This window comes from Phoca vitulina, unplaced genomic scaffold (assembly GCF_004348235.1).
Source record: "Phoca vitulina isolate PV1807 unplaced genomic scaffold, GSC_HSeal_1.0 scaffold31, whole genome shotgun sequence".
NCBI classification, from domain to species: domain Eukaryota; kingdom Metazoa; phylum Chordata; class Mammalia; order Carnivora; family Phocidae; genus Phoca; species Phoca vitulina.
Genome location: NW_022589734.1, coordinates 23,463,977 through 23,487,546, shown reverse-complemented (window position 1 = coordinate 23,487,546; position 23,570 = coordinate 23,463,977). Strand labels below are relative to the sequence as shown.

The window sequence follows — 23,570 nt, the reverse complement described above, 5'->3', positions numbered from 1 at the left end:
TGTGTGTGTGTGTGTGTGTGTGTGTGTGTGTGTGTGTGTGTGTGTGTATACACACCACATCTTCTTTCTTAAAAAGGATTATGTTTTAAAACAGGAGATTATGTTTTAAAACAACAAGGACAACTAGCTAGTGGTCTATCTAGACTGTGACTTTCTATAAACAAAGAGATCCTTCCTAAAAGCAATTTCCCTTTCCTGCCATCTGTAAATCCTGGGCATGGCTTCTGCTATTCCGTATCTCCCTTACCAGGATGCTTTTGTCAAGGACTCTTCTGGAAGGGTATTTTTTTTTTTTTTTTTTTGTCAATGGAAGCCAGCATTTCAGCTGAAACATACATGATTTTAAAAACAAAACCAGTCTTCCTTTCCTTTTGGGTGTTCAAAAAATTAAAGAACTTTTCTTTCATGATCCTAATTCCTAGGGCAGCTAGGGATAAAATTATCACCACGATCACAGAAAATTTAGGGAGGGCAGTAGAAGATCTAAAGTGACATATCTCATGGGCACTGTAATGCCAGAGCCAGAAAAGCTTATGGGCAGATGAAGCCACCTGATTTATACTTATGGGCAGAAATTCACTTTTTCCTGATTTCTCCCTTGTTTCCAACACAGCCTTGCTGGGCACTTTACCAAAGTGTTTTTTGCTAGTAAAGCCTTTGATATCGAAACCATGAAATTTACTTTAACAAAAAATCAAATGAACTTACCTTTTCTACTGCCTTTTCATCAATTAATGGGCCTTGAGTAGTTCTCTCCTCAAATCCATTACCCACACGCAGGTTTGTTTTAATTGCCTCAGCAAATTTCTTCACGAAGGAATCATGGATACCCCTTTGCACCAAGAAACGGTTTGAGCAAACACAAGTCTAGACAGGGAAAAATAAAAAAATTAAAAAACCCCAAACTCACAGGACAGTTTGTCAGAAGCTGTTGACCCAACCAATAAACGTGTGACTGCTGCTACCTCTCTGAATATGAAAACACTTCCCCAGGTGGCTCTCGTCCTGTGTCCAATCTGCCATGTCCCTCCCCATGTGGGTGGGGCCCAAAGATAACACACTAAGTAAGTGCACATTCTTCTCCAACCTTCTCCATATCTGCCACACCTTGTGGTTAAACAAGTAAGCAAGTACAAATATCTGTGTAAAAAAGAGAAAGCCACCTGACCCAAGTTTTTTTCCAATGGCTTAAGTAAGCCACTATAAAACAAATAGGGAAAGAAGAAAAGAGCATAAAAAACCTGTGACTCCATGAGAGACAGTGATGCTGCAACAACAGAGCAGGGGCAGGATGGAAGGCAGTCAGAGACTGACTTATATCTATTAGTTTATTAAACTGTTCAGGGTTTGGCTGAATCTGACATTTTGAAAATGGACACAAGACCATTCTTCCATGTCAGCCTAAATTATTGAAAAGACTCTCGCTTATTTTTTTTCTAATTAAACCTAAATATATATATTTTAAAGATGTATTTATTTTAGAGAGAGAGAGAGCATGTGTGAGCAGGGGGAGAGGCAGAGGGAGAGGGAGAAAGAAAAAATTCTCAAGCAGACTCCCTGCTAAGTGCAGAGCCCAACATGGGGCTCAATCCCAGGACCCTGAGATCACAACCTGAGCCAAAATCAAGAGCTTGTCACTCAACCAAATGAGCCACCTAAGCACTGCTAGACCTAATATTTTTAAATTATAAAATATAACCATATTATAGGAAATGCAGTTATCACTGACAGATTTTCTTCTTGTCTTTTTTCTTAATCATGTATTTTTCTAGTAGAAACTATAGATAAATAGATATAGACATAATTTTTTGTCCTATGCATTTTTATTGGCTTCAAGCAATACCTCAAAGTTGTAGCTTTATGAGTGTGACTCTGAAGGTTGCACCTATTAACATTTTACGTTTCTAAAAGGAAACAAAGGTATTTCTGAAACAACCAAGCTTATTTAAGGTTATATGAAAGGGGAAAATTAATCACCGAAGGTCAATACAAGGATGAAAACTACTTGATATAGAGTACTATATGACATTTCACCTTTTCCCCCACAATATTACCTTTCAGGAGTTTTTATTGTCTCTGGAATGCATTTAAAACTACTTATTGATGGTACTCTGAGACAAAGTACTTAAGAATATTTTATAAGACGCCAGGTTCCTGGCAACAGCTTGGAGAGAAACTGGGAGACAGGACCCTCGGTCCACTGAGTTGGGACTGCGACCCAAGGGTCTAGGACTTCAAATCAACCAGTGTCTCCAGAGTTCCATTTCCTCATCTGTATCAGGTCACTCTGAAGGTCATGCCAGATGTGCTCAGCCGGGATTTCCTGTGGAGGTGTGAGCTCGAGCCACCACTCTCCCGATGACAACCTGGACACCCTCTGGGTACGCTGTACCATGTGCCCATCAGGCCCCCTCCATCTCAGGGACAGTGAGACCCAGGCAATAGCGTTTTGAGTTTTTCAAGAACAATCTCAACATTTTCCTACCTTTTCCTTAAGACTGTGGGCCTCAGGCCCTAGCTGTTTGGGCTGTTTTGTATCTGAGGAGATGATTTTATCTGTTCAGTAGAGAAAAGCCCAATGAGGGGAAAACTATGAAAATAACCAGATTCAAAGAGTAGGAAGACGAAGAGAACAATGTGATTAAACATGTGCTGTTCAGGAAATTGCTCGAAGCCAGGGATTACACCTTATTTCTCTTTGGACCCTCTGAGCCGAGAACAGCTGCCGGCAAAAAGAGCCCTTACTAAATATGTGCTGAAAGTGAGTAAAGGACGAATGATGGAAGGAAGCTGCAAGTTTCCTTCCAGGAGGTGAGTTAGGCGGTAAGATCTTTGTGAAATACAGTCACACGCGTGCGTGCGCACACACACCCACACACACCCTGGAAAACACTGCAGGACTCACCTGGCCAGAGTTCCTAAATTTGGACGCCATGGCCCCTGCCACAGCCTGGTCCACGTTGGCGCTGTCAAACACGATGAACGGGGCGTGGCCGCCCAGCTCCATGGAGACCCTCTTCACAGAGCCCGCCGCGTGGTGCAGCAGGATCTGGAGGCAGACGACAGACCGTGAGCGCCGCATCAGGATCGGGACGGTGAGCCTTTGTTTCAAACACTGACCCCGCAGGGCACGAGCCAGGGGCACAGCAGTGTCTCCAGGATGACCGTTTGCATAAGAACATATATTTGTATACGATAAAGACACAGGAGGAAGGCTACAAGAAATTCAAAGTAGTTACACGGACAGAAGGGAGGGAGTCGGGCAGGCGAGAGCCTTCTGAGCATAAGCATGTTTACACTGCCTTGCTTCTTGCACCGTGTAGTGTACTACCTATTAAAAATTACATGGTAATAGGCTTAATCATAACATAGGGAAGATAATAAAATCACCCAGAATCCCACACCCTTAGCTTACCACTGATAAAATTTTAGAGTATATTGATCCAGAATTTGGCCACATACACAGGTTCATATAGATGCACTTTTTTTTTTTTTTTCAGAAAACAGAATGGTAGATTTATACAGTTCTGTAAACTGCTCTATCTTCCCAATTAACCACATATCTGGAACACCTTAACATGTTCATAACACCTTATACCTTCTTCCTCCAGGGTAACACTATACTGTGAAGATTCTCTCATGGTAGCACACGCGTTTCTAGAACATTCCTTTAGATGCCGGCATAAAGTTCCATTGCATGGCTGTTCCATAAATTTATTTATTCAGCCCCCATCTGTGGGAAATTTAGGCTTCCAATTCCTTGCTATTCAAAATAACGCTGCAATTATTCTCTCAGTATAAATTTGTAGAAATAGAATTGCTGACTCAATGCACAATTATAAAGCTTTTTAAGGAAACAAAAAGACCTTTCTGTTTCTGTAAGTACCTTTATACTAAATACAATTTTGGTTCAGTTCTAAGACGTCCATTTCAACATCAGTTGTATGTTTCTGGAACCTTTAATTCTAGATTATGAAAAAAATGTGCATTCCAGAACTGAGGACATACAATGGAGAGCCTTCAGCCACTTTACATGCAACTAATAATGGGAACTCTGGTCACCCCAATGCCTCAGTATTGTCCGAGAGGACCTCTGTCATGTCACGGTAAGTAAGGGACACCATCCAAAATGTCTCTGGATGGTGATCAGACATTACTTTATCCCACGGACCTCTTAACCCTCCACTGCAGATCTCCCTAAGAAGGGTGCTAAAGATGAACTAGTATTTTCCTACTCTCTCTAGAGAGAGAAAATATTAGAATGACATCTGTTTTCTTTGAGACTTAGGTCACGTACCTTTCCAGTCGCTGTCGAGCCAGTGAAGGAAATTTTGGACACGAGAGGATCAGTACAAAGCGCTTCCCCTACTTCCTTCGCCTTCTTTCTAGAGCAGGGAATAACATTGTACACACCTGGCGGAATTCCAGCCTGGTTTGCAAGCTATAAAGAGAAACAGCAAACAGGGGGCAGCAAATGATCAAACTGGAAAAACAGAAAAAGAGAAATAGAGGTTTTAATCCAAAAGGTAATGGGGGGAAAAAAAAACAACTAAGCTGGCTTTGGGGACAGAATAAGAATATATTTGGAACTGAAATAAGATCCTTATTCATGCTAAAGTGATTTTAAATGTGTTGTCACACATTTAAATATTTTATAGCACGGTTTTAATGCCACTTTCTTGTTTAAATTTATTTTAATTAATTAATTTTTAATGCTACTTTGTTTAAAAAAATAACAAAACAAAACAAAAAACCCTTGGATTTCTTTCCCGAGAAAAATCCAGGGAGAGTTCCGGAAGTTCTGGGTTCACCTGTAGAAGAAGCAAAGGGAGAGGGCGCAGGGGAGCACTCCCGGGGCACCTCCTGTGTGGGGGGCAGTGGCAGGCCGTCCCGCGGGGGACCCCCCAGGGCAGTGGTGAGGAACGGGAGGCCTCGCGGGGGGCTGGTGCCCACGCCGCGCCAGGGAGGACGGGGCCAGCACGCTGACCCGCCGCGGCCCTCTTTTGATCAGGCACGTCTGGAATCCCGGGAACTTCTGAATGTCACTGACTGTGACCCCTGCGCAAATCCGCCTGGGGTTCTGGGAAGACGGCGGGAAGCGCGGAGTGTTGCGCTCTCTCCGAGTCCCCTCCTGAACGCAGAGAGGGCAATCACAGAGCCAAACCACAGCATCCGAGGCCGCACTTCCAAGACCAGATGTAGTGCGAGCCCCGGACAGTCGTTCCCCACCGCGCCAGGGCTGACCTAAGGTCTGTCCCCCCAGGCACCTGCTTCAAAGACGCCGACCTCGGCAAAGGCCCCGCGGCCAGACCACCGAGATAAGGAGCCAGGCAGCCCTGCCCCGGGAAGTTTCGCAACACGGAGGGTTTGGCAACCTGCTTTTTCTCCTGACCCGCGGGTGCGGAGCCAGGGACAGCGGGGAGCGTCAGCACCTGCGGGAGGAGCGCAGAAGGAAGCGATCTGATGGCCCCGCCAGAGAGCAGCCCACCGCTGCTCCCGGGCCGGTGCAAGGGCAGGTGACAGAGGAGGGCAGGCTCGGGTCCAGCGGGGAAGGGAACGGAGCCCGGAAATCTCAGGGCGGAAAACAAAAGACGCCCGTGAATTAGAGAATGGGGCCTCCTGCTAAAAGCTTAGGAAAACTAACTTCGTATAAAAATGAAGTAAACGCTCAGAAAAATACCCAAATCAAATCCCATACAACATTATTAGAAGAAAATAAGAAACTAAAGAGCAGAAAGCATCCTCCTGGACAACAAAAGCATTCCCAGAAGACATGCCCACAAAACAGATCAAAGCGGTAACTTACAATGAAGGAAAAAAAGAAGTACCAAGATACAAAAGAACAACATGAATCAGAGAAATTCTAGAAATGAGGTAAGGGAACACAGGGAAGAATTAGAAATACAAGGAAAAACTAGGGTCAGAAATGAAAAGCAGGGAGCCCCACGTTCGGTATAGAGATGCCTTAAAAATGAAATCCTTAAAAAAAGAAAGAAAAGAAAAGAAATGAGCAGCACTGACCAGCAGCCCTGCCAACGTCATGACAAGAGACAGCTGGCCGTATGCGTCTCCCGATAAAAGGACACGAGGTGGCCGAACCGACATCTGACGAAGTCTGGATGAGGTTCATAGAGGTTTTTAAAAAACGTGGTCCTGAGCCTTTCCGATCAACACAGACGTGTGTTTCCAGATAAATTTCGTAAGCAGGAGGGGTCTGCTGGTCATAGATCGGTGCGGGCTCTGAACGCCGTCACCCGCAGGAAGCACACCGCTAACTCTGCACGCCTGAGGAGTCTAGTAGTAAGTTCACTTACACACATCGTGCAGATTTAAGAATCATTTCAAGGAAAACCGTAACAGCTCATCTAAAAGAAGCCTTCCATTCGGTTAACGTTTCCATAGGACTAAAACGTCCAATCGGCCTCTGAAATAAGATGCCGTTGGGGAAGTGCCCTGAAGGTCTGGAGCCGCACCCGGTCCCTGAGAGCTCCGAACAGCCAACGTGGCAACTGTCGCTGCCTTCTAGAAGCTTCTCCAGCCGACCACAGGGCCAAAGACAGCGGCACAGGGACCCAAAGGAGGAGGACTCTCGGCCCAGGAAGGATGCAGATGACGAGGCCAGAAACAGACCCCCACACCCAGTGTGGCTCTCACGGCTCGGAAGCCCTCCCTACCGCGAACATTTCCTGAGGGCCTCCCGGGCCCAGGCACCGTAGAAGGTTCTGGCATTCCGCAGTGAACGAAACAGAGGCGAGTCCCCGTCTCCGCGGAGCTGACGTGCTCGTGTCCGTGAGACAGCCAGCATGTCAGGTGGCACGGAGCTACGGGAAGAAGAACAAAGCAGAGAAAGGATCAGGAGCACGGGAGTCTGAGGCTGTGATTTTCCAACAGGGGGCCAGCAGAGCCTCCCTGGAAAGGTGGCATCTGGGGAGGAACTTTCCGGAAGAAGAAAAGGCAGGTGTAGAGCTGGGTCGGGGTGAGCCTGGTGTGGTCTGAGGAGCGGAAGGGGCCAGAGTGGCCAGAGCTGAGGGGTACGGAGTTTCGGAGTGACAGGTAAGGTAAGGGCAGAGGGGGGGATTGGGGCTCGGGGGGTGGCATCTCACAGGGCCTTGGAGACCACTGTAGGAAGTCTGGGCTTCACTCGGACGGACATGAGAAGCCACTGGACGGTTTTAAACAGGAGAATGGCGAGACCTGACTGAATGTTGACTGAACTGGAGAAGGGAGAGGTAAAGAAGAGGTTCCCTAAAATGTGAGAAATGCCCATATTTTAGTCGTCTGCCTGCCTACTTAATAAAAGTGACGGACAGGTACTATTTGTAGGGCAGCCTAAAACACACATTGTCTACAGATGTCAGGAAGTCCCCCATCCATTGTTTTTTTCCTAAAACATCTGACTTAAGGGCACCTGGGGGGCTCAGTCGGTTGGAGATCTGCTCTTGATCTCACGGTCGTGAGTTCAAGCCCCGCGTTGGGCTCCACGCGGGGTGTGGAGCCTACTTAAAAAAATAAAATAAAATATCTGACTTAAAATAAAATTGCTAGGAAATTAAAACACAACCCATCCAGCATGAGATGCAGCCAAAGAAGGAGGCTTCGAATCAGCTTCTTTCTGCCCTGGATAAATAATCCCGGCTTGGACTTTGTCAGCTATGCACAAACACGGGGGAGAGGCTCACCTCGGCCAGGGCCAGGGCAGAGAAGGGCGTGTGTTCGGCGGGTTTCACCACCACGGTGCAGCCGGCTGCCAGGGCGGCCCCCACCTTCCGGGTGATCATGGCACTGGGGAAATTCCACTGGGGTCAGAAGAGCAGAGAAAGTGTGAGACAGGATGGACCGCCCCATAGTTCAAGACCAGGCAGGTCAGGAAGTCAGTCAACAATTCCATTGCACAAATGGACTCTCACAGCGGTTCTCTGGCTCCTGCTCAGGTGAGCTCTCAGGACACCTGACACCTGTCAACTCAGGGACTCTGGAGGCATAGGCTCGTAAAGACGGGAAACCTTCCCAGAATTTGAAACAGTACAAGATTATCCACACGGGGAGCTGGCAACCTTTTTCTGTGAAGGGCCAGATGGCCAATACTTAGGCTCTGTGGGATGTACGGTTTCTGCCCCAACGAGTCCGTGGTTCTGATGTGGAGGCAGACACAGCCAGTGTGCGCAGGAACGGGCATGGCTGGGTCCCAATAAAACTTTATTTATAAATACAGGCAGCAGGCTGGATTAGGCTTGAAAGCCGTAGTTTCGCTGACCCTTTGGGAGAAAATACCAGCCAAGGTAATTTTGAAAATGGCAGATGATTTATGACCTCCTTCCCTCTATTTATGGATAGATATTTGTAGTTATCTCCATATCTATATTAATAGCATTTTTTTAAATTTTGACAAATCCTCGTCTAGTGCTCATTCTGTGCTAGGAAGCACTTCTAAATGATAATTAATGAAATCCTCACCCCAACCCGCTGCGGTGTTACCACACCGGGGAATAACGAGGACATTACTCTGGGGAAACCGGGAGCAGCTCAGTCCCTCACCCAGGCTCACGCAGCCGGGGAACAGCGAGCTGAGGCACACCTGGTCAGGCTGGGCTAAGGGGGTGTCTGGGCCAGGACACATCAGCAGTCTTGACGCCAGCGGCCACCCTCGAGGACTAGACGGGGGACGTGGTGGACGGCAGCCACACGAGGCTGGTCACCAGGAGAGCGCGGGGCGCCCCCCAGGGGCCGCATCCCCACCCAGGCAGACGCAATACTGTATCTGGAGACCTTCTCACCTGCAGAACCCGGCCCAGTGCCCGCTGGTCGGCACACTAATACTGGGCTGTGGACGGTAATCGTAAACTGAGCATAAAATTTTCCGCACGCCATGGCACATTAAATGTGTCACAGCTTAAGTCTTAAAAATAAAAAAGATCTTTTCCGACGTGCTAGGCCCGGCCTGGAAGAAAAGCCCGGGGTCGTGCTGTGGGTCGTCCGCCTCTGCAGGAGCTACCCAACGGCATTCCCACTCACCGCCCCGCACCTGGGTGTCACAGAGGACCAGCACACACCCCTCCGCGGGACAGGGGACGGACGCAGCCGGGGGGCGGGGGGGCGCACCTCCTCACAAGGGAGAAGGCCGTGTCATCCCAGTCCCGCCCCATCTCCTACCCCAGGACCTCGCCCGTCCTGCCCGTCCCCGTCCCCGTCCTGCCGGACCTCGTACCGGGGTGATGACTGCCGCCACCCCAACGGGCTGCTTGAGGACCAGCGCCCGCCTGTCTCCTGTGGGGGTGCGGATGACGTCTCCGTAGATGCGGCGGGCTTCCTCCGAGAACCACTCCAGGAAAAGGGCGGCATAGACCACCTCCCCCTGCGCCTCCTTCAGTGGCTTCCCCTGGATCAGAAAAGGACACATTCGCCGCGTCTCACGACAAAGGCATGACTCTGCCAGGTGGCCCGCAGAGCAGACACTCTCCCGTTACCAAAGCCCCGGGGCCAATGGGAAATGCGCGACCCCAGCGGGCGTCCGAGGAGGTGGAACGACAGGTGGAGACGGGAAGCCAGGCCACAATCCGTCTGCAGCCCGGCAGCTAGAAGGGCACCTTCGCACCTGTTTCTCCTCGGACGCCTTCTGGGCATTGGGACCCTGCTGTGAAGCCATGATTACAGCTATGGAGAAACTTCTGGCACGTTTTTAAACACACACACGCAGCGTGAAGAAAGTCAACCACACCAATCAGAGAGAGAAAATGTGGAATGGTGGCAAAGCATTATTCACATAATTCCACTCAAAATCTCTTTCTCCAGGATTATTATTATTACTGTCCCCCCGCTCCCCGCCCACCTCCCCTCTGGCAACCACCAGGCTGTTCTCTGTATGTAAGAGTCCGTCTCTTTGTCTTTTTTTTCTTTGTTTTTTAAATCCCACGTATGAGTGAAATCATACGGTAGCTGTCTTCCTCAGAATGACTGATTTCACTTAGTGTCACAGGCTCCAGCTCCATCTATGTTTCTCGTATATCATTCAAGGGTAGAACATACAAACTGTTCTAGCAAATGTGAGGCCTAGCACAATAATTAGTGCATAGCTGATCATTAGGCAAGGACTTCCCATTTTCTTTAGCTGCAGGCTTGCCCGGGCTTGAGCCTGAGCATTCTGGGACAGCTTTTTTAGGGGAGCAAGTTAGGGCCCTGAACTTACACTTTCAGCTGTAATTATCTTGGCAAGGTCATCCTTATTTTGTATCATTAGGTCGTACCATTTCCGAAGTAATGAACTCCTCTCCTGGGAAGGAAAGAAAAAGAGCAACAGAAATAAAAATAACCTTCCGTGTCCTCAAACGGTTGCTGTGTGGTCTCACGCTCGGGGAGACACAGACTGACCTGTCTTCTTCTTTTTTAAAATGATGCGTAAGTGACGTGTATATAACACAATGCTAGTGTCAGGTGCGCAGACCTTTCTTTGATGAGCAATAAGGAAGATTCCATTTCAAGCTGCATCTAAGGGTTGTATTGAGTCATAAGTTGTAAAAGAGAAAAAGACTTGGGTCGAAGAGCACAAAGACGAGTAACTTCACCACACAGCTCTGGTTCCGAGCTCGCCCTGTGCACGAGCAGGGAGGAATCTGATGACTCCAGGCCAGTGCTTATTCTGGGGGAGAGACAAAAGACTACGCTCTAGGGGGCGTGGCCTGGAGAAAGAAATCAAAGATCTGAGCCCAGGGCCTGTGCGACACAGAGTCCATGCTTCGCCTGAGAGAGGTTGAGAGGACACGGAACACCGTGAGAACTGCAGGAATGCAAAGTAGATTCGGCTTGCTGGCGGAAAACACACGTCCAGGCCGAACACCGGAAGCCAGGGGAGGCAACGGGCCACGCTCAGGGTGCACGGCCCGTGTCGGGGGTTAATGGTGTGTGCCCCAAACAGAAGTGCTGCCGTTCCAGCCCTCAGTACCTCAGACAGTGACAGACAGGGTCTTTACAGATGTGAACGAGGCAAGCAAGTTACACTGACGTTCAATTTTTAATAAATTCAAAGTTAAAACTTTTTAAAAGTTTTGTTAATCTAAAATTAGGGTGTGCCCTACTCCAACATAAAAGGGGGCTCCTTGTAAAAAGGGGGACTTTGGACACAGAAACAGGAATGCACAGAGGGAAGATGATATGGGGGGACACAGGGAAAAGACAGCCGCCTGCAAGTCAAGGACAGAGGTCTGGGGCAGATCCGTCCCTCAGAGCCCTCGGAAGGAACCAGCCCTTGACTTGGGATTTCGAGCCTGCAGAGCTGGGACAGTATGTTTCTGTTGTTTAAACCGTCAGGTTTGTGGTACTTCGTGATGGCAGCCCCCGGAAACCACTGCGGTCTTTGTGAGGAGCTGTGAGAGTGTGCTGGTCTCCAGCAGGGAGGCTCGTGTCCCACCCGAGCAGGGATGCGTGGTGGGTGGCGGCCTCGGAGCCCAACTCAGCCACGCTCCTCGTCCGTACCCTGCGTCCAGTCTCTACCTCAGAGAGCCACTGAAAGCACTAGATAAAGCACCTGCAACGCGCCCAGAACAGCCCTCAGAGACGGCCTCGTCCTAATCCCTGGAACCTGCGAATCTGTTCCCTCACAGGGCAAAGGGATTTTGCAGATGTGATCGCGTAAAGGATCCCGAGGCGAGGAGGGCATGCAGGTGGGCCCAAGGGAACCACAAGGCTCACTTAAGAGGGAAGCAGGACGGTCCGAGGCACACAGGTGGTGGTACCAGAAGCGGAGGCTGGAGTGAGGTGGGGGTCGCCTCCAGACGCTGGGAAGGAAGCCCCGAGCGGTTCCTGAAGGAACACAGCCCTGCCAACACACGTGGGACTTCTGACCGCCAGAACAGTGAGAGAATAGATTTGGGTTGTCGTGTTGATTTGCCTTAATTTGTTAAAGCCGCCATTGGTGACTAATGCGTTAGCTCACAGAGCCGTAAGTATCCGGCTCCCGTTTCCCCTGAGATCCTGCAGGAGTTCGCGAGCTGGGAAACAGGAGGTCCTAAAACCCGTGAAAAGAAAGACGTGAGGCAATGCAAACAATGTCACCGGGAAGGGCCAACCAAGGCGCACGGACCCAGCCACCGTTCAGAGCGGGGAGGAGAGCGGAGCCCAACGGCAGAAGCATCAGGTGAGCTAGACCTCGAGGATGGGGGTGGGCAGGGTGGACAGACAGGCCTGGGGGCAAGAGGGGTGGGTCAGGGCTGCCTTATACTGGAGCCCGCCACAGCCCACCCCTCCTCCCTGCAGAGGCGGACCTGCCCTCCTTGGGACCGCCGAGCACCACTTCCTCAGCAAGACGCTCCACAAGCCTTCCAAGAAGGAAGGTTCTCTGAGAAGACTCCAGCTCCTGCAGGACGAGCGGACGCCGCCACGTTCACGCTCCAGGGGCATGGATGTCAGGTAGGTGACGTGACCACAAGCTGACGGCAGCCGTGAGCGGTCCCGGCACCGGCCCTGGGGCTCCGAACAACCAGTCTCGAAGCCGAGTCTGGGCCGGAAGAGCTTCCCAGACGCCTGTAACACCCCCGGTCTCTCCTCCCCTACCGCGTCTCAGCTGGTGGTTAGTGGTTACTCCTTCCTTCCCGGTGCTCTGGCTGGAAGCCTGGGGTCCTGGCTGACCCCTCTTTCGCTCGCACCCCAACATGACCAGGGCCTCCAGCTGACGCTCTGGTCACAACATCCTTCTGCAGAGCGCCCTGGTTCAAGCCGCCGTCCCCTCTCGCCTCAATCTCCGCCAACAGCCCCCTAACAGGCCTCTGCCCCCACCGTGCCCCTCCTTCCACCTGGTCTCCACGCTGGGGCCAGAGTACCCTTTCCCGCCGCAAACCTGGTCACAGCTCTGCCCGAAGCCCTGGAGTGGTGCCCCGCCTCCCTCAAGGTAAAACCCCAGTCCTTAGGATGGCTGCACACCCCACTGGATCCAGCCCCTCCGCCCCCTGTTACTACGGCCTTCAGAGCTGCCCCTGCCTCCGGGCTGTTCTACAAACGGGTCAGGCATGCCCCTGACTCAGGAATTCTGCTCCAGCGGAGTTCCCGTCCCTCCTTCAATCTTTGCAGCCCTGGTCCTCAGTGAGGCTACTCTGATGTGTGGGCAGAATTGGGCCCACTCCATTCATAGGTTGAAGTCCTAACCCCCTGTATCTCGAACAGCGTCTTGAAAGAGGTTATTAAGGTTAAATGTGGTCATAGATGCGGGTCTTAATCCAGTATGACTGGTGTCTTTAGGAGGAGAGGTTAGGACACCGGAAAATGCAGAGGGAAGGTCGTGCGCAGACGGCCATCTACAAGCCGAGGACGTGTTAGTTAACAGCAGTCTCTATTCAGGCCGACACCTGGAGAATGGTCGGCGGCCCGCACAGCGCCCGATTTCCCGACCAGCCTCCCTGTGTTGCACTGCAGCGGCCGGGGAGAGCCCCCGGTGCGCGCACCTGCCCCCCACGCTCAGGCCCCTCCACCTGCTCACCGTGCCCTCGGCTCGCTGGACACCGAAGGCTTCCGCCTCCCCTGCCGGACAATTTCAGAGGCTGGAGGGCGGCGCCTGTCCCTGGCCCCTGGCACAGTGCTTGGGACCAAGCCGACGCTCCAAACTTACTCGCGGATCACCTCTGTCCTCGTTTTTACGACCTTCTGCCTGGGGAATCGGGGAGGGGGAGGCGACGCGGCTGGTTTCTCTATGGGGCAAGCCGGGGCCCCCCGAGCGCGCTCACCTTGGCCGAGACGCCCCTCCAGCTGCCGAAGGCCTCGTAGGCGGCGCGCACCGCGGCGCGGGTCTCGGGCACCCCGCAGTCGGCCACCAAGCCCAGCTCGGCGCCGCTGGCCGGGTCGTGCACGGGGAAGGCGGCGGCGGCCGGGAGCCAGCGGCCGTCCACGAAGCGCTCGGTGCGCAGCAGCGCCGCGGACAGGCCCGCCAGGTCCCCGGCAGAGCGGCGGGGCTGCGCGGAGCGGCGGGGCCGCAGGCCGCGGGCGGCGGGCGCGGGCGGGAGGCGCGGGGCCCGGCAGCTCGGCAGCCGCAGGCAGGTCGCCATGGCCCCGGAGGCGGCGGCGGCAGGAAGCAGGCAAGCGAGCGCGCGCCCGAGAGCAAGGGTCGGGGCGGCGGGAGGGGCGAGGCGGCGGCGGGGACGCGCCGGGCCCGCGGGGGCGCGGAGCAGCGCCCTCTCCCGCGTCCTTGGCGCCGCACCCGGTCCCCCGCGGCCCGCAGCTTCGCGCTCCGCCAGACCGGGAGGGCTGCCGGGAGATGCACCTGCGGGCCTCACCCTGCCGGCCTCGAGCCCTCCTGTGTAATTACCTTAGCTGCCTAGCTGCTGCGGGACAACCGCTCCCCCCGCTCCCCCCGCGATCCATCCCCTCCCCCCACCTGCATCCCCCAACACTGGAATTGTACGGGGTCCATCGATGCGCTGGTGGTGCCCCCGCCGCCAAGGGCGGGATCCCCGCTCTCCATCGCCACGACTCCCGCGCACTCGGGGTCCAGGCTGGGGCTTCTCTGCGCGGGGCAAGTGTGGCTCCCTGCTCTGCCGCCTGGACGGTTTTCTGGGTGTGTGTTTACCTATGCCCCCCATCATTGGGAGCAGGGGGTCCCCCGATGTGTCCCAGTGCTTCCAGAGAGAGACCGGTTTGGCCCCAAGCTCAGAATCTGTTGTCGACAAGCTGTGTGCGACCTTCAACAAATCATCCTCAATTCTTTTCTTGCAGAAAGTTCTCTCGTTTGTAGCGAGATAACATAATTAATGGCTTAGCAGAGTTGCTACATTAAATTCAGCACAACGTTCAAAGTCCTAGTAGCTGCCCTAGGACAAGCCACTAGTTAAGATGAAAGTTAGGCCTCCAACTGGTCAGTGGGACCATTTGTCAGAATTGAACCAAGCGAGGTATCATTACAAGTAGACATGAGCCTAAGAATCTGGAAGCAGGAAGGAGGCCTCAGCTTTAACGAGGATACAAAGATGAATTTAGCAGGGCAATCCTCCGAAGGTGTGGGTTCGAGTGAAGCCCATTTCTACGCATTGATTTAGGAGCACTAGTCTCAGCGTATCTCTGCTTCTCCATTCCTACTGCGCTGAGTCTCTTGCTGTCTTTTCCGGAGCCTGTGGGCTCTTCCACTTTCTCTGGGACGTTGGGTTCTTATTTGCAGAATGCGGAGGCAGTACCTTTAAATTTGGGCTTTGTTTTTTTGCTGAGTCGGCGTCACTCAGTCCTGAGTGAGTCACATCTAGCAGAAGTGGGAACAGCAGAGTTTAGTGTGTGTGTGTGTGTGTGTGTGTGTGTGTGTGTGTGTGTGTGTGTGTGTGGATTCGCTGTTTCCTCCTGTATTCTACCGGAGGAATTGGGGGAAGAGAGGAGGTCCTGGAGTGGAGACCGCCGCCCGGTGGGTATCCCCGGCGTCTTTCCACCTGCTGCCTGCAGAGGGAGCCCTACTGTTGGCACGACCGTGGCAGCCTCTTGATCCACAGTCAGTCCGCTTATCTCCGTAAGGTTCTGTTTCAGACAGTATGCCCTCCCTTCTCCAGCTGACTGCTCCAGTAGGCGCTCTGCCTACGGTCCATAGTACGCTCAGTGGCACACAAAACTGTTTCTTTTAAAAATCGGGAAAAAAACCTTTTAGGTTGAATATAAATAGATGAATACTTAGGTCAACAGAGATGTAAAATCTTATTTTTTATTTTTAGGAAGGAAGGGGCCCACGAAGGCAAAAGTGCCTAAGGCCTAGGAAAGTCCTGATGTTGGCCGCCCCTTCTCTCTGACGTCTTGTGCCCTCTGCAAGCCCCCTTTCAGAGTAGGAACAATTCCCCTCAGGTTCCTGTCTTGCTCCTAGGCTGCCCGATGCCTCCCAGAGCCTGGCTGGGGGTGATGGGTCAGTCTGGAACCTTTCTTCTTCACCCGGCCTGGTCCTGGGCACTCCCACCTCTACTCCCACCCTTCTCCATCTGCTCCCCCACTTGCAGTAAGGGGGAGATGAGGCCTATGTGTAGAGAGCACCTTAGCCAAGGTTCATGGCCTCTGGCCTAAAAGCAGTCAGGAGCAGCGGGGCCCAATGCCCTCAGGATTCGGGGACAGCTGTGGGCTTCTTTTCTCTGGGGCTTGCAGGTGGCTAAGCTAAGGTTACAGAGGAAACTTGACAGAGACCTAAGGGTCTCAATCATCCCATCTTCTATTCTTCTCTTCCATTTGCTCACCTGAGCATGAGTACAGTTTCCTCCCACTCTTTCAGGATCCCCTTTCTTGCTTTTCACTTATAATGTGCATAATTTGAGCTGCAAGATTACCACCTTTTCCACGAAGAGCTTCACCGAGTTTTTCCCATGGATTAAGGGCTACAGACCAGATACTTCTTGACAGGTAATATTCTGAGCCTAGCATTTTCTGAATCCTTGTTTCTTGGTCTGAAATCTGTCCCATATCTCCCGCCCCCAGTGGAATCAGCGTCTTTGCTTGGGGTGCAGGAATCTGACCGTGCAACAGACTTGAGACAAGCCCCATAAGCCAGAAGCAGATAGACCAGGAGTGCTTGCTCTTGTGTAATCCCATGCAAATGTCAGTATCTGTTGCCAAATCCTGAAAGAGAAGCCAGCTCCAGCTGATCGTCATAAAAGCTCTTCCAGCACTTGGGGCTTCAGAGGCTGAGGACTCGGGGGCCCCTGATACGGGTGTGCAAAGGATGCCTGAGGGATCGGCCCTTGTGAGCCGATCAGCATGTGGACCCTTAGTCTAGACAGGTGAGTCTGTGTCTTTTTTGAAGAAAGCGAAATGGAGACAACTTTGCTAAGGTGACCATACAAATTTCGTGTTAACAAGAAATCTGGAGGGGGCGCCTGGGTGGCTCAGATGGTTAAGCGTCTGCCTTCGGCTCAGGTCATGATCCCGGGGTCCTGGGATCGAGTCCCGCATCGGGCTCCCTGCTAGGCGGGGAGCCTGCTTCTCCCTCTGCCTCTGCCTCTCTCTCTCTCTCTCTGACTCTCATGAATAAATAAATAAAACATTTAAAAAAAAAAAAAGAAATCTGGAGGACACCTGGGTCACAAAGTGGCCATGCTCCCGGCTAAGAACATTCAAATTTCAGTTGATGGCTTTTTTTTTTTTCCCCTCCCCCAAATGGAGTTTGTTTGCTGTTCTGGTGAAGTTAAACAGTTGACTGGGAAGTGTTATTATTTTGAAATGAGGCTTGGTTGCCTGGTCAGTGACCTGCTTAGAGGGAAAGCCGTGGGTCTGGGCCTGGGTTTCAGGCTCTGCCGCCGCAGTTCTGAGCACTTTGTGTCACCAAGGAGCAGCGAGTAACGAGGGCATGTCCCTTTGCAGGTTCTGGCCTGGGCTGCTGATCGCGCTGGGCTCCCTCTGCCCAGGGGGTTCGCCATGTGGCATCTCCACACACATCGAGATAGGTAAGTGCCTGCACCTTGCCTGGGATTAGGGATGCTAAGTCTGTCAAAGGGTGTTAAGGAAGAGATGTGAAGTCGGTCCCACCTATTGGTAACAAGTTCCCCGGACTGGAGTCGGGTGGGTTCCGTGGAGGGGCGGGCAGGAGGCAAGGGAACGATGGGTGCTTGATGATCGGCCCCTGGCTGTTTCTCTGGGTGGGCAAACAGTGAGGAGCTGGAGAAACTCGCGGTTGCCGTGAAGCAGAACTGATAGAATGGGAGAGGAGGAAGATGGGTGGAACTCAGTAGGAGTGAGGAATGTTGTTTTTGTTGTTTTAGATTTCCAAGTATGTGTACAGGGCCACTTGTGGCCACGGAAGTGGGTCCCCTGAGTCAAGTGGTTGGCTCCAGGGAGGGCAAGGAAGCGAGGGCGTCTGGCTACTGGCATTAGAGGGGACCGGGACGATGACAGGAGCTGGGGAGGACGGGCTCGGGGGTGAGGGCAGAGTGCCAGATACAGGTGAATTTGGTTCTTGAATGAAGTGTATTTGTAATATTTTTTTAACCCATGGAGTAGGATTATATTCTACAACAGTTTTCAGATTAAATCTGGGTTTTCTTTTAGATAAAATCAAGAATATTTTATAGTCAGGCCACCTGGCCAGGAGGTACCAATCATAACAAGATTACAAATAAACTGTGTAAGCTTATCAGTGCCAGATAGACCGAGGTATTTATTGAGTTCTGGTGGACAAGAACCTATGATCCCAGAATTTTGCCTTCTGAAAGGGCACTAGAGGTCACTGAGCTCAGTCCCTGTATTTCACATGCAAGGAAATCGATCTGGAGAATCTCAAAGCTAGCTCATTAGAGGGCTGGCCTAGGATTGCATGTCCTGAGAGCCAGTCCAGTGTTCTTTCCAAATACATTTATTGCTACGAGCAGTCAGGAAACAGTAGAAGAGAGAATTAGACCCAGGTTCTAATACCGGCTCAGCTGTAAACTACGTGAGTCAGAGCAACTCATTTTCTCTGCGTTCCTCTTCTGTAAAGTAAGGAAGCTGAACGTCTCAGTGAATTTGGAAGTATCGTCCAGGTGTAAATTCTTTGAAATTCAAATTGCTAGAACTGTAGCCTGAGAAAGAGCAAGTGTAAATGGAAATATTCAAGAATAAGTATAAATGGAGAGTTTTTAATCCTTAGTTTAAACACAGATGAAATACGAAGTTTTAATAAAATCGGATAACTGCTTGCCTTTTTTCAGTAGGTACCAAAGATCCTAATAGATTATACATATATGAGTATATGTTTTGTATATATTAATCTATTAATATAACATTAAATATATCAATACATTAACACAATATCAATACATTATATAAAATGTATAATGTATTTAAACACAGATGAAATATGAAGTTTTAATAAAATCGGATAACTGCTTGCCTTTTTTCAGTAGGTACCAAAGATCCTAATAGATTAAACATATATGAATATATGTTTTGTATATATTAATCTATTAATAATAACATTAAATATATCAATACATTATATAAAATATTAATATTAAATAGAAATATTAAATAGAAATATAAAATATATTAAATATATACATACATTGTATTATCTATTATATTTATATATCATAAATATATAAATATATTAATATAGAAAACTTTGTTTATGTGAACATAATTGAAGACCACTCCTAACCTGCATAGATTTTGAGGAGTCTTATGTGAAAGAAAAAACTCCAACATTTACCAATTATTGAGGATTCTGTAAATCTCTTGGTTCATGTTTTCACTTAATGTAAAGCCTGTTGGAAGGCTGACAGTTCTGTGAGTTAATTAGAACGGGTCTCGTTCGGTGGTTTGGAGCTGTAAATCCCGGCAATCCTGTGTCCAGGTTACTGATGTGGGCTGGGAGCCCGTATCTTACAGTGTTATGCTTAGAGGAGTGGCTGTATTTTTGTATGAATTACAAAACTGGATGTGATTCACAACAGAAGCAAGGTGTCCCCTTTGAATGTGACTTCACAAGGCATGTTCGTCTTAGATTCTAGGAAGATTCAGGGTGTGGATGTATGTGTGTGTGTCCCTGCAAATGGGTGGAGCAGGTAACCTGGGATTTTTTTTTTTTTGGTCCATCTAATGTGGCCCAACTGATGAAAAAACATTCGAGAGTAATTGATTCAGTCCATGGTTTTGGCCATGTATCCTATTTTCTGCTTAGGGTCATTTACCTCAGTGGGGGGGGGGTGTTGAGGCAAAATAAGATGACATTTCTGTTTACTGAGCTCCTACCGTGTATCAGCCACTGTGCTCATCACATCACATGTATTTTGTGTGACTCTGTGAACACACCTGTAAATGTGGGAATTACTTACTTCGACTTAGGAGGGAACGGAGACCTAGCTGTGCAGGGGCATAGTGCCAGCTAAGCAGAAACTTCAAATCACCATGCAAATTTGATTTGTATTTTTTAGTGATATAACTATCGTATGAATCTTACTATGCCTAATGAAGATGACTAGTGAGTACACACTTAATTTTCATTTCCCCCTTCCTTGACAGTTGCAATGACAAAATTATATTTTCCTTTTTTTTAACTTTTTTTATTTTAGTTTTTTAAAGATTATTACAGAGAGTGAGTGCGCGTGCATGCATGAGCAGGGGGAGGGACAGAGGGAGAGGGAGAGAGAGTTTTAGGCAGACTCCATGCTGAGCCTACAGCCTGACTCGGGGCTCGATCCCGGGACCCTGAGATCACAACCTGAGATGAAACCAAGAGTCTACACCCAACCGACTGCATCACCCATGTGCCCCAATTTTCCTTTTAAAACATCTTGAATAAGTTCTGTTTTAGCTACAGTTGATTTAATTGATTTATATATTTCTCTCAGGACACAGAGCTCTGGAGTTTCTCCACCTTCAGGATGGGAGAGTTAACTACAAAGAGGTATAAAGTTTAATTTTTCTCTTATTCCTTGTGCATTAACTCTCTTCCATAGGTGCCAAAATAAAGGTCCTAACAGATATTTAGGCAATAATTTTCAGTCCTTTTTGTCTTCATAAAACATTAATATTTGGCATTATAAAAGGTGTATGTCCCCTCCAGTGCTACTTGAACATAGGTATATAATATATACTTGAATATATATATTATGTATACTTACATATTATATATAATTTATACTTGAACATATACATATTATATATTATATACATTATATAATTAAAATATTTCAATACTATTATATTTTTATATGTATAAAACATATATAATTTATATGTAATGATATATATTATCATTTAAATAGTATCACTGGAATAATTTAATGATGAATCAAAATTTGAAAAATTGAGGAAGAATTAAAATGGTACAGCTTTTTGTTTTTACAAAGGTCATGCCTGAGATAAATTTTTCACCTCTTGACTGTGTCATAGAAAAATTGCATCAGCACAAGGAGCAGGAAATGTTTATTCAGAAGTCCGCTCTGAGATGCTCGTCTGATGTCTCCTCCTACTGTATTCTTGGTTAAGACTATCTGATGGCTTTCCTGTATCTATCCTCAAAGTGGTTCTATTCTGACCCTATACACTATTGCTGGTTCTAGGCTACATAATGCTTTGTGCAAAGATGATTCTTAATACTTTTGATAAGAGTGATTAATATTCCTTGGTGACATCAGAATTGGATCAAATTATTACCAGTAAGTTTTGACAGTTCAGTATGGAAAACAGGATGGTGAGATAACTGAAATCCATCCTGTCCTCAAACCACTTTTATACATTAGTTTCAACTTTCCGACTTGGCAGTTGAACAGTGTTTGATTATCTTCACTGACCGTGGTGGAAGGTAGCCAAGGATGAGGAGGAGAAGCAAGAACCTGCCTAATTCATCATGCGAACAATCAGTCCAGAGTGTGTGCAGAGCGATTTTGTAGTAGAGATAGTCACGCTTGTATCATTAACTTAATTTGAAACGTGGACTGGACACCGATCCTTCCCCTCCGCATTGGTCCTAATGCAGATACTGATGCCATCATTGGAAATGACTAAGTGCCCTGAGTGCTTATACTTCACTTTCAATTTACAAGGGTTGGGATACCTCACTTTTTATGATACTGTCAGATCCCTTTTCATGATGTACTTTATATCTCTGTATGTGGGACTTGTTGTAGTGTCTCTTTCTTCCTAGTCCACCTGCTCTTCGGGGACTTCTGGACTCGTTGAGGTCTGAATTTTGTTGGTTCTAGGATTATCTTTTGTTACTATATCCAGAGGTGACTGCTTTTTGAAACCTTTGACTTAACACAAAGAGAAAAGTGCATAAAGCTGAGAAAATCAGTGTATGTATTTATAAGAACTGTCAGAAGCAAGCTGACCTCACATTGGTGGTCATTATTGCCCTGATACTTTTTTCCTATTCTTATTTTATTATTAAAGTGTAGTTGATAATGCTACATTACATACGTACAACACAGCGATTCAACAATTCTGCACGTTACTCGGTGCTCACCACGATAAGGGTGGTCACCACCCATCACCATGTGTTATGACAATATTATTCACTGTATCTCACATGCTGTACTTGTTATTTCCCTGACTTACTACTGGAAGCTTGTACCTCTAAATCCCCTTCACCTGTTTTGCTGATCTCCCTACCCTCCACCTTCCCTCTGGCAACCACCAGTTTCTTCTCTGTATTAAAGAAGTCTGTTTGTTCGTGTATTTCTTAGATTCCATATATAAGTGAAATCATACAGTATTTGTCTTTCTCTGACTTACTTCATTTAGCATAATACCCTCTAGGTCCATCCATGTTGTCAGTCACAAATGCTGAGATTTCATTCTTTTTTATGCCTGAGTAATAGTTGTGTGTGTGTGTGTGTGTGTGTGTGTGTGTGTGTGTGTGTGTAATCACATCTCCTTTATCCATTCACATAGCTATGGACGCCTGGATTGTTTCTATAGTTTGGCTACTGTAAATAATGCTGCAGTAAACATCGGGTGCATATATCTTTTTTAATTAGTGCTCTTGTTTTCTTGGGTAAATACCCAGCAGTGGAATTACTAGATCGTATGGTATTTCTATTTTTAATTTTTTGAGGAACCTCCTTACTGTTTCCCACAGTGCCTGCACCAATTTACATACCCACCAATGGTGCACAAGGGTTCCTTTTTCTCCACATCGTCAACACTTCTTGTCTTTTTGATCTAGCCATTCTGACAGGTGTTAAGATGATAATCTCATTGTGGTTTTGATTTGCATTTCCCCACTGATTAGTAATGTTGAGTATTTTTTCATATGTGTATTGGCCATCTGTAGGTGGTCTTTGGAAAAACGTTAAGTCATCTATTTCTTTTTTTTAAAGATTTTATTCATTTATATGACAGAGAGATAGCGAGAGCAGGAACACAAGCAGGGGGTGTGGGAGAGAGAGAAGCAAGCTTCCTGCTGAGCAGGGAGCCCGATGTGAGGCTCCATCCCAGGACCCTGGGATCATGACCTGAGCCAAAGGCAGACGCTTAACGACTGAGCCACCCAGGCACCCCCATCTGTCTATTTCTTCATGAGATTGTTCAGGTGGTGTGTGTGTGTGTGTGTGTGTGTGTGTGTGTGTGTGTGCATGCGCAGTTGTAGAAGTTCTTTATATAGTTTGGATATTAAACTTTTAGAAGTTCTTTATATAGTTTGGATATTAAACTTTTATTAGTGTATCATTTGAAAATATCTTCTTCCATTCAGTAAGTTACTTTGTTCGATTGAGTTGTTTTTTTTTTTCTGTGCAAAATCTTACTATTTTGGTATAGTTCCAGTAGTTTATTTTTTTGTTTCCTTTGCCTCAGGAGACATATTAAATATGTTGCTAAGGCCAATGTCCAAGAGATGACTACCCCCATATTTTCTTCTAGAATTTTTATGGTTTCAGGTCTCACATTTAGTCTTTATTTTTTTTGTGTTTGGTTTGAGAAAATGGCCCAGTTTCATTCTTCTGCATGTTGCTGTCCAGTTTTCCCAGCATCATTTCTTGAAGACACTGTCTTTTCCTTGTTGTGTATTATGACTCTCTTGTCACAGACTAATTGACCAAGTGAGGGTTTATTTCTGGGCTCTCTATTCCATTCCATTGATCTATGTGTCTATTTTTGTGCCAGTACCAAATGTTTTAATTACTACAGCTTTGTAGTATATCTTTGAAATCTGGGATTGT

At 48.3% G+C, this 23,570-nt stretch overlaps 2 protein-coding genes across 2 annotated transcripts in view; one reads left to right on the top strand and one right to left on the bottom strand.

Annotated features, from left to right (window-relative positions):
• The window catches only part of ALDH5A1 (aldehyde dehydrogenase 5 family member A1), a 24,360-nt gene extending 10,336 nt beyond the window's left edge, over nucleotides 1-14,024 (bottom strand). The window contains exons 1-7 of the mRNA XM_032424739.1: nucleotides 13,707-14,024; nucleotides 10,184-10,267; nucleotides 9,206-9,376; nucleotides 7,680-7,796; nucleotides 4,298-4,441; nucleotides 2,906-3,049; nucleotides 709-867 (exon numbers count right to left, since the gene is read on the bottom strand). Of these exons, the coding sequence (XP_032280630.1) occupies nucleotides 709-867; nucleotides 2,906-3,049; nucleotides 4,298-4,441; nucleotides 7,680-7,796; nucleotides 9,206-9,376; nucleotides 10,184-10,267; nucleotides 13,707-14,024 (1,137 nt within the window). The remainder of the gene's footprint in view (nucleotides 1-708; nucleotides 868-2,905; nucleotides 3,050-4,297; nucleotides 4,442-7,679; nucleotides 7,797-9,205; nucleotides 9,377-10,183; nucleotides 10,268-13,706) is intronic.
• Nucleotides 14,025-17,278: 3,254 nt separating this feature from the next.
• GPLD1 (glycosylphosphatidylinositol specific phospholipase D1) overlaps nucleotides 17,279-23,570 on the top strand; it is a 55,062-nt gene continuing 48,770 nt past the window's right edge. Inside the window, exons 1-2 of the mRNA XM_032424725.1 lie at nucleotides 17,279-17,375; nucleotides 20,256-20,311. Coding sequence (XP_032280616.1) covers nucleotides 17,279-17,375; nucleotides 20,256-20,311 — 153 coding nt within the window. The remainder of the gene's footprint in view (nucleotides 17,376-20,255; nucleotides 20,312-23,570) is intronic.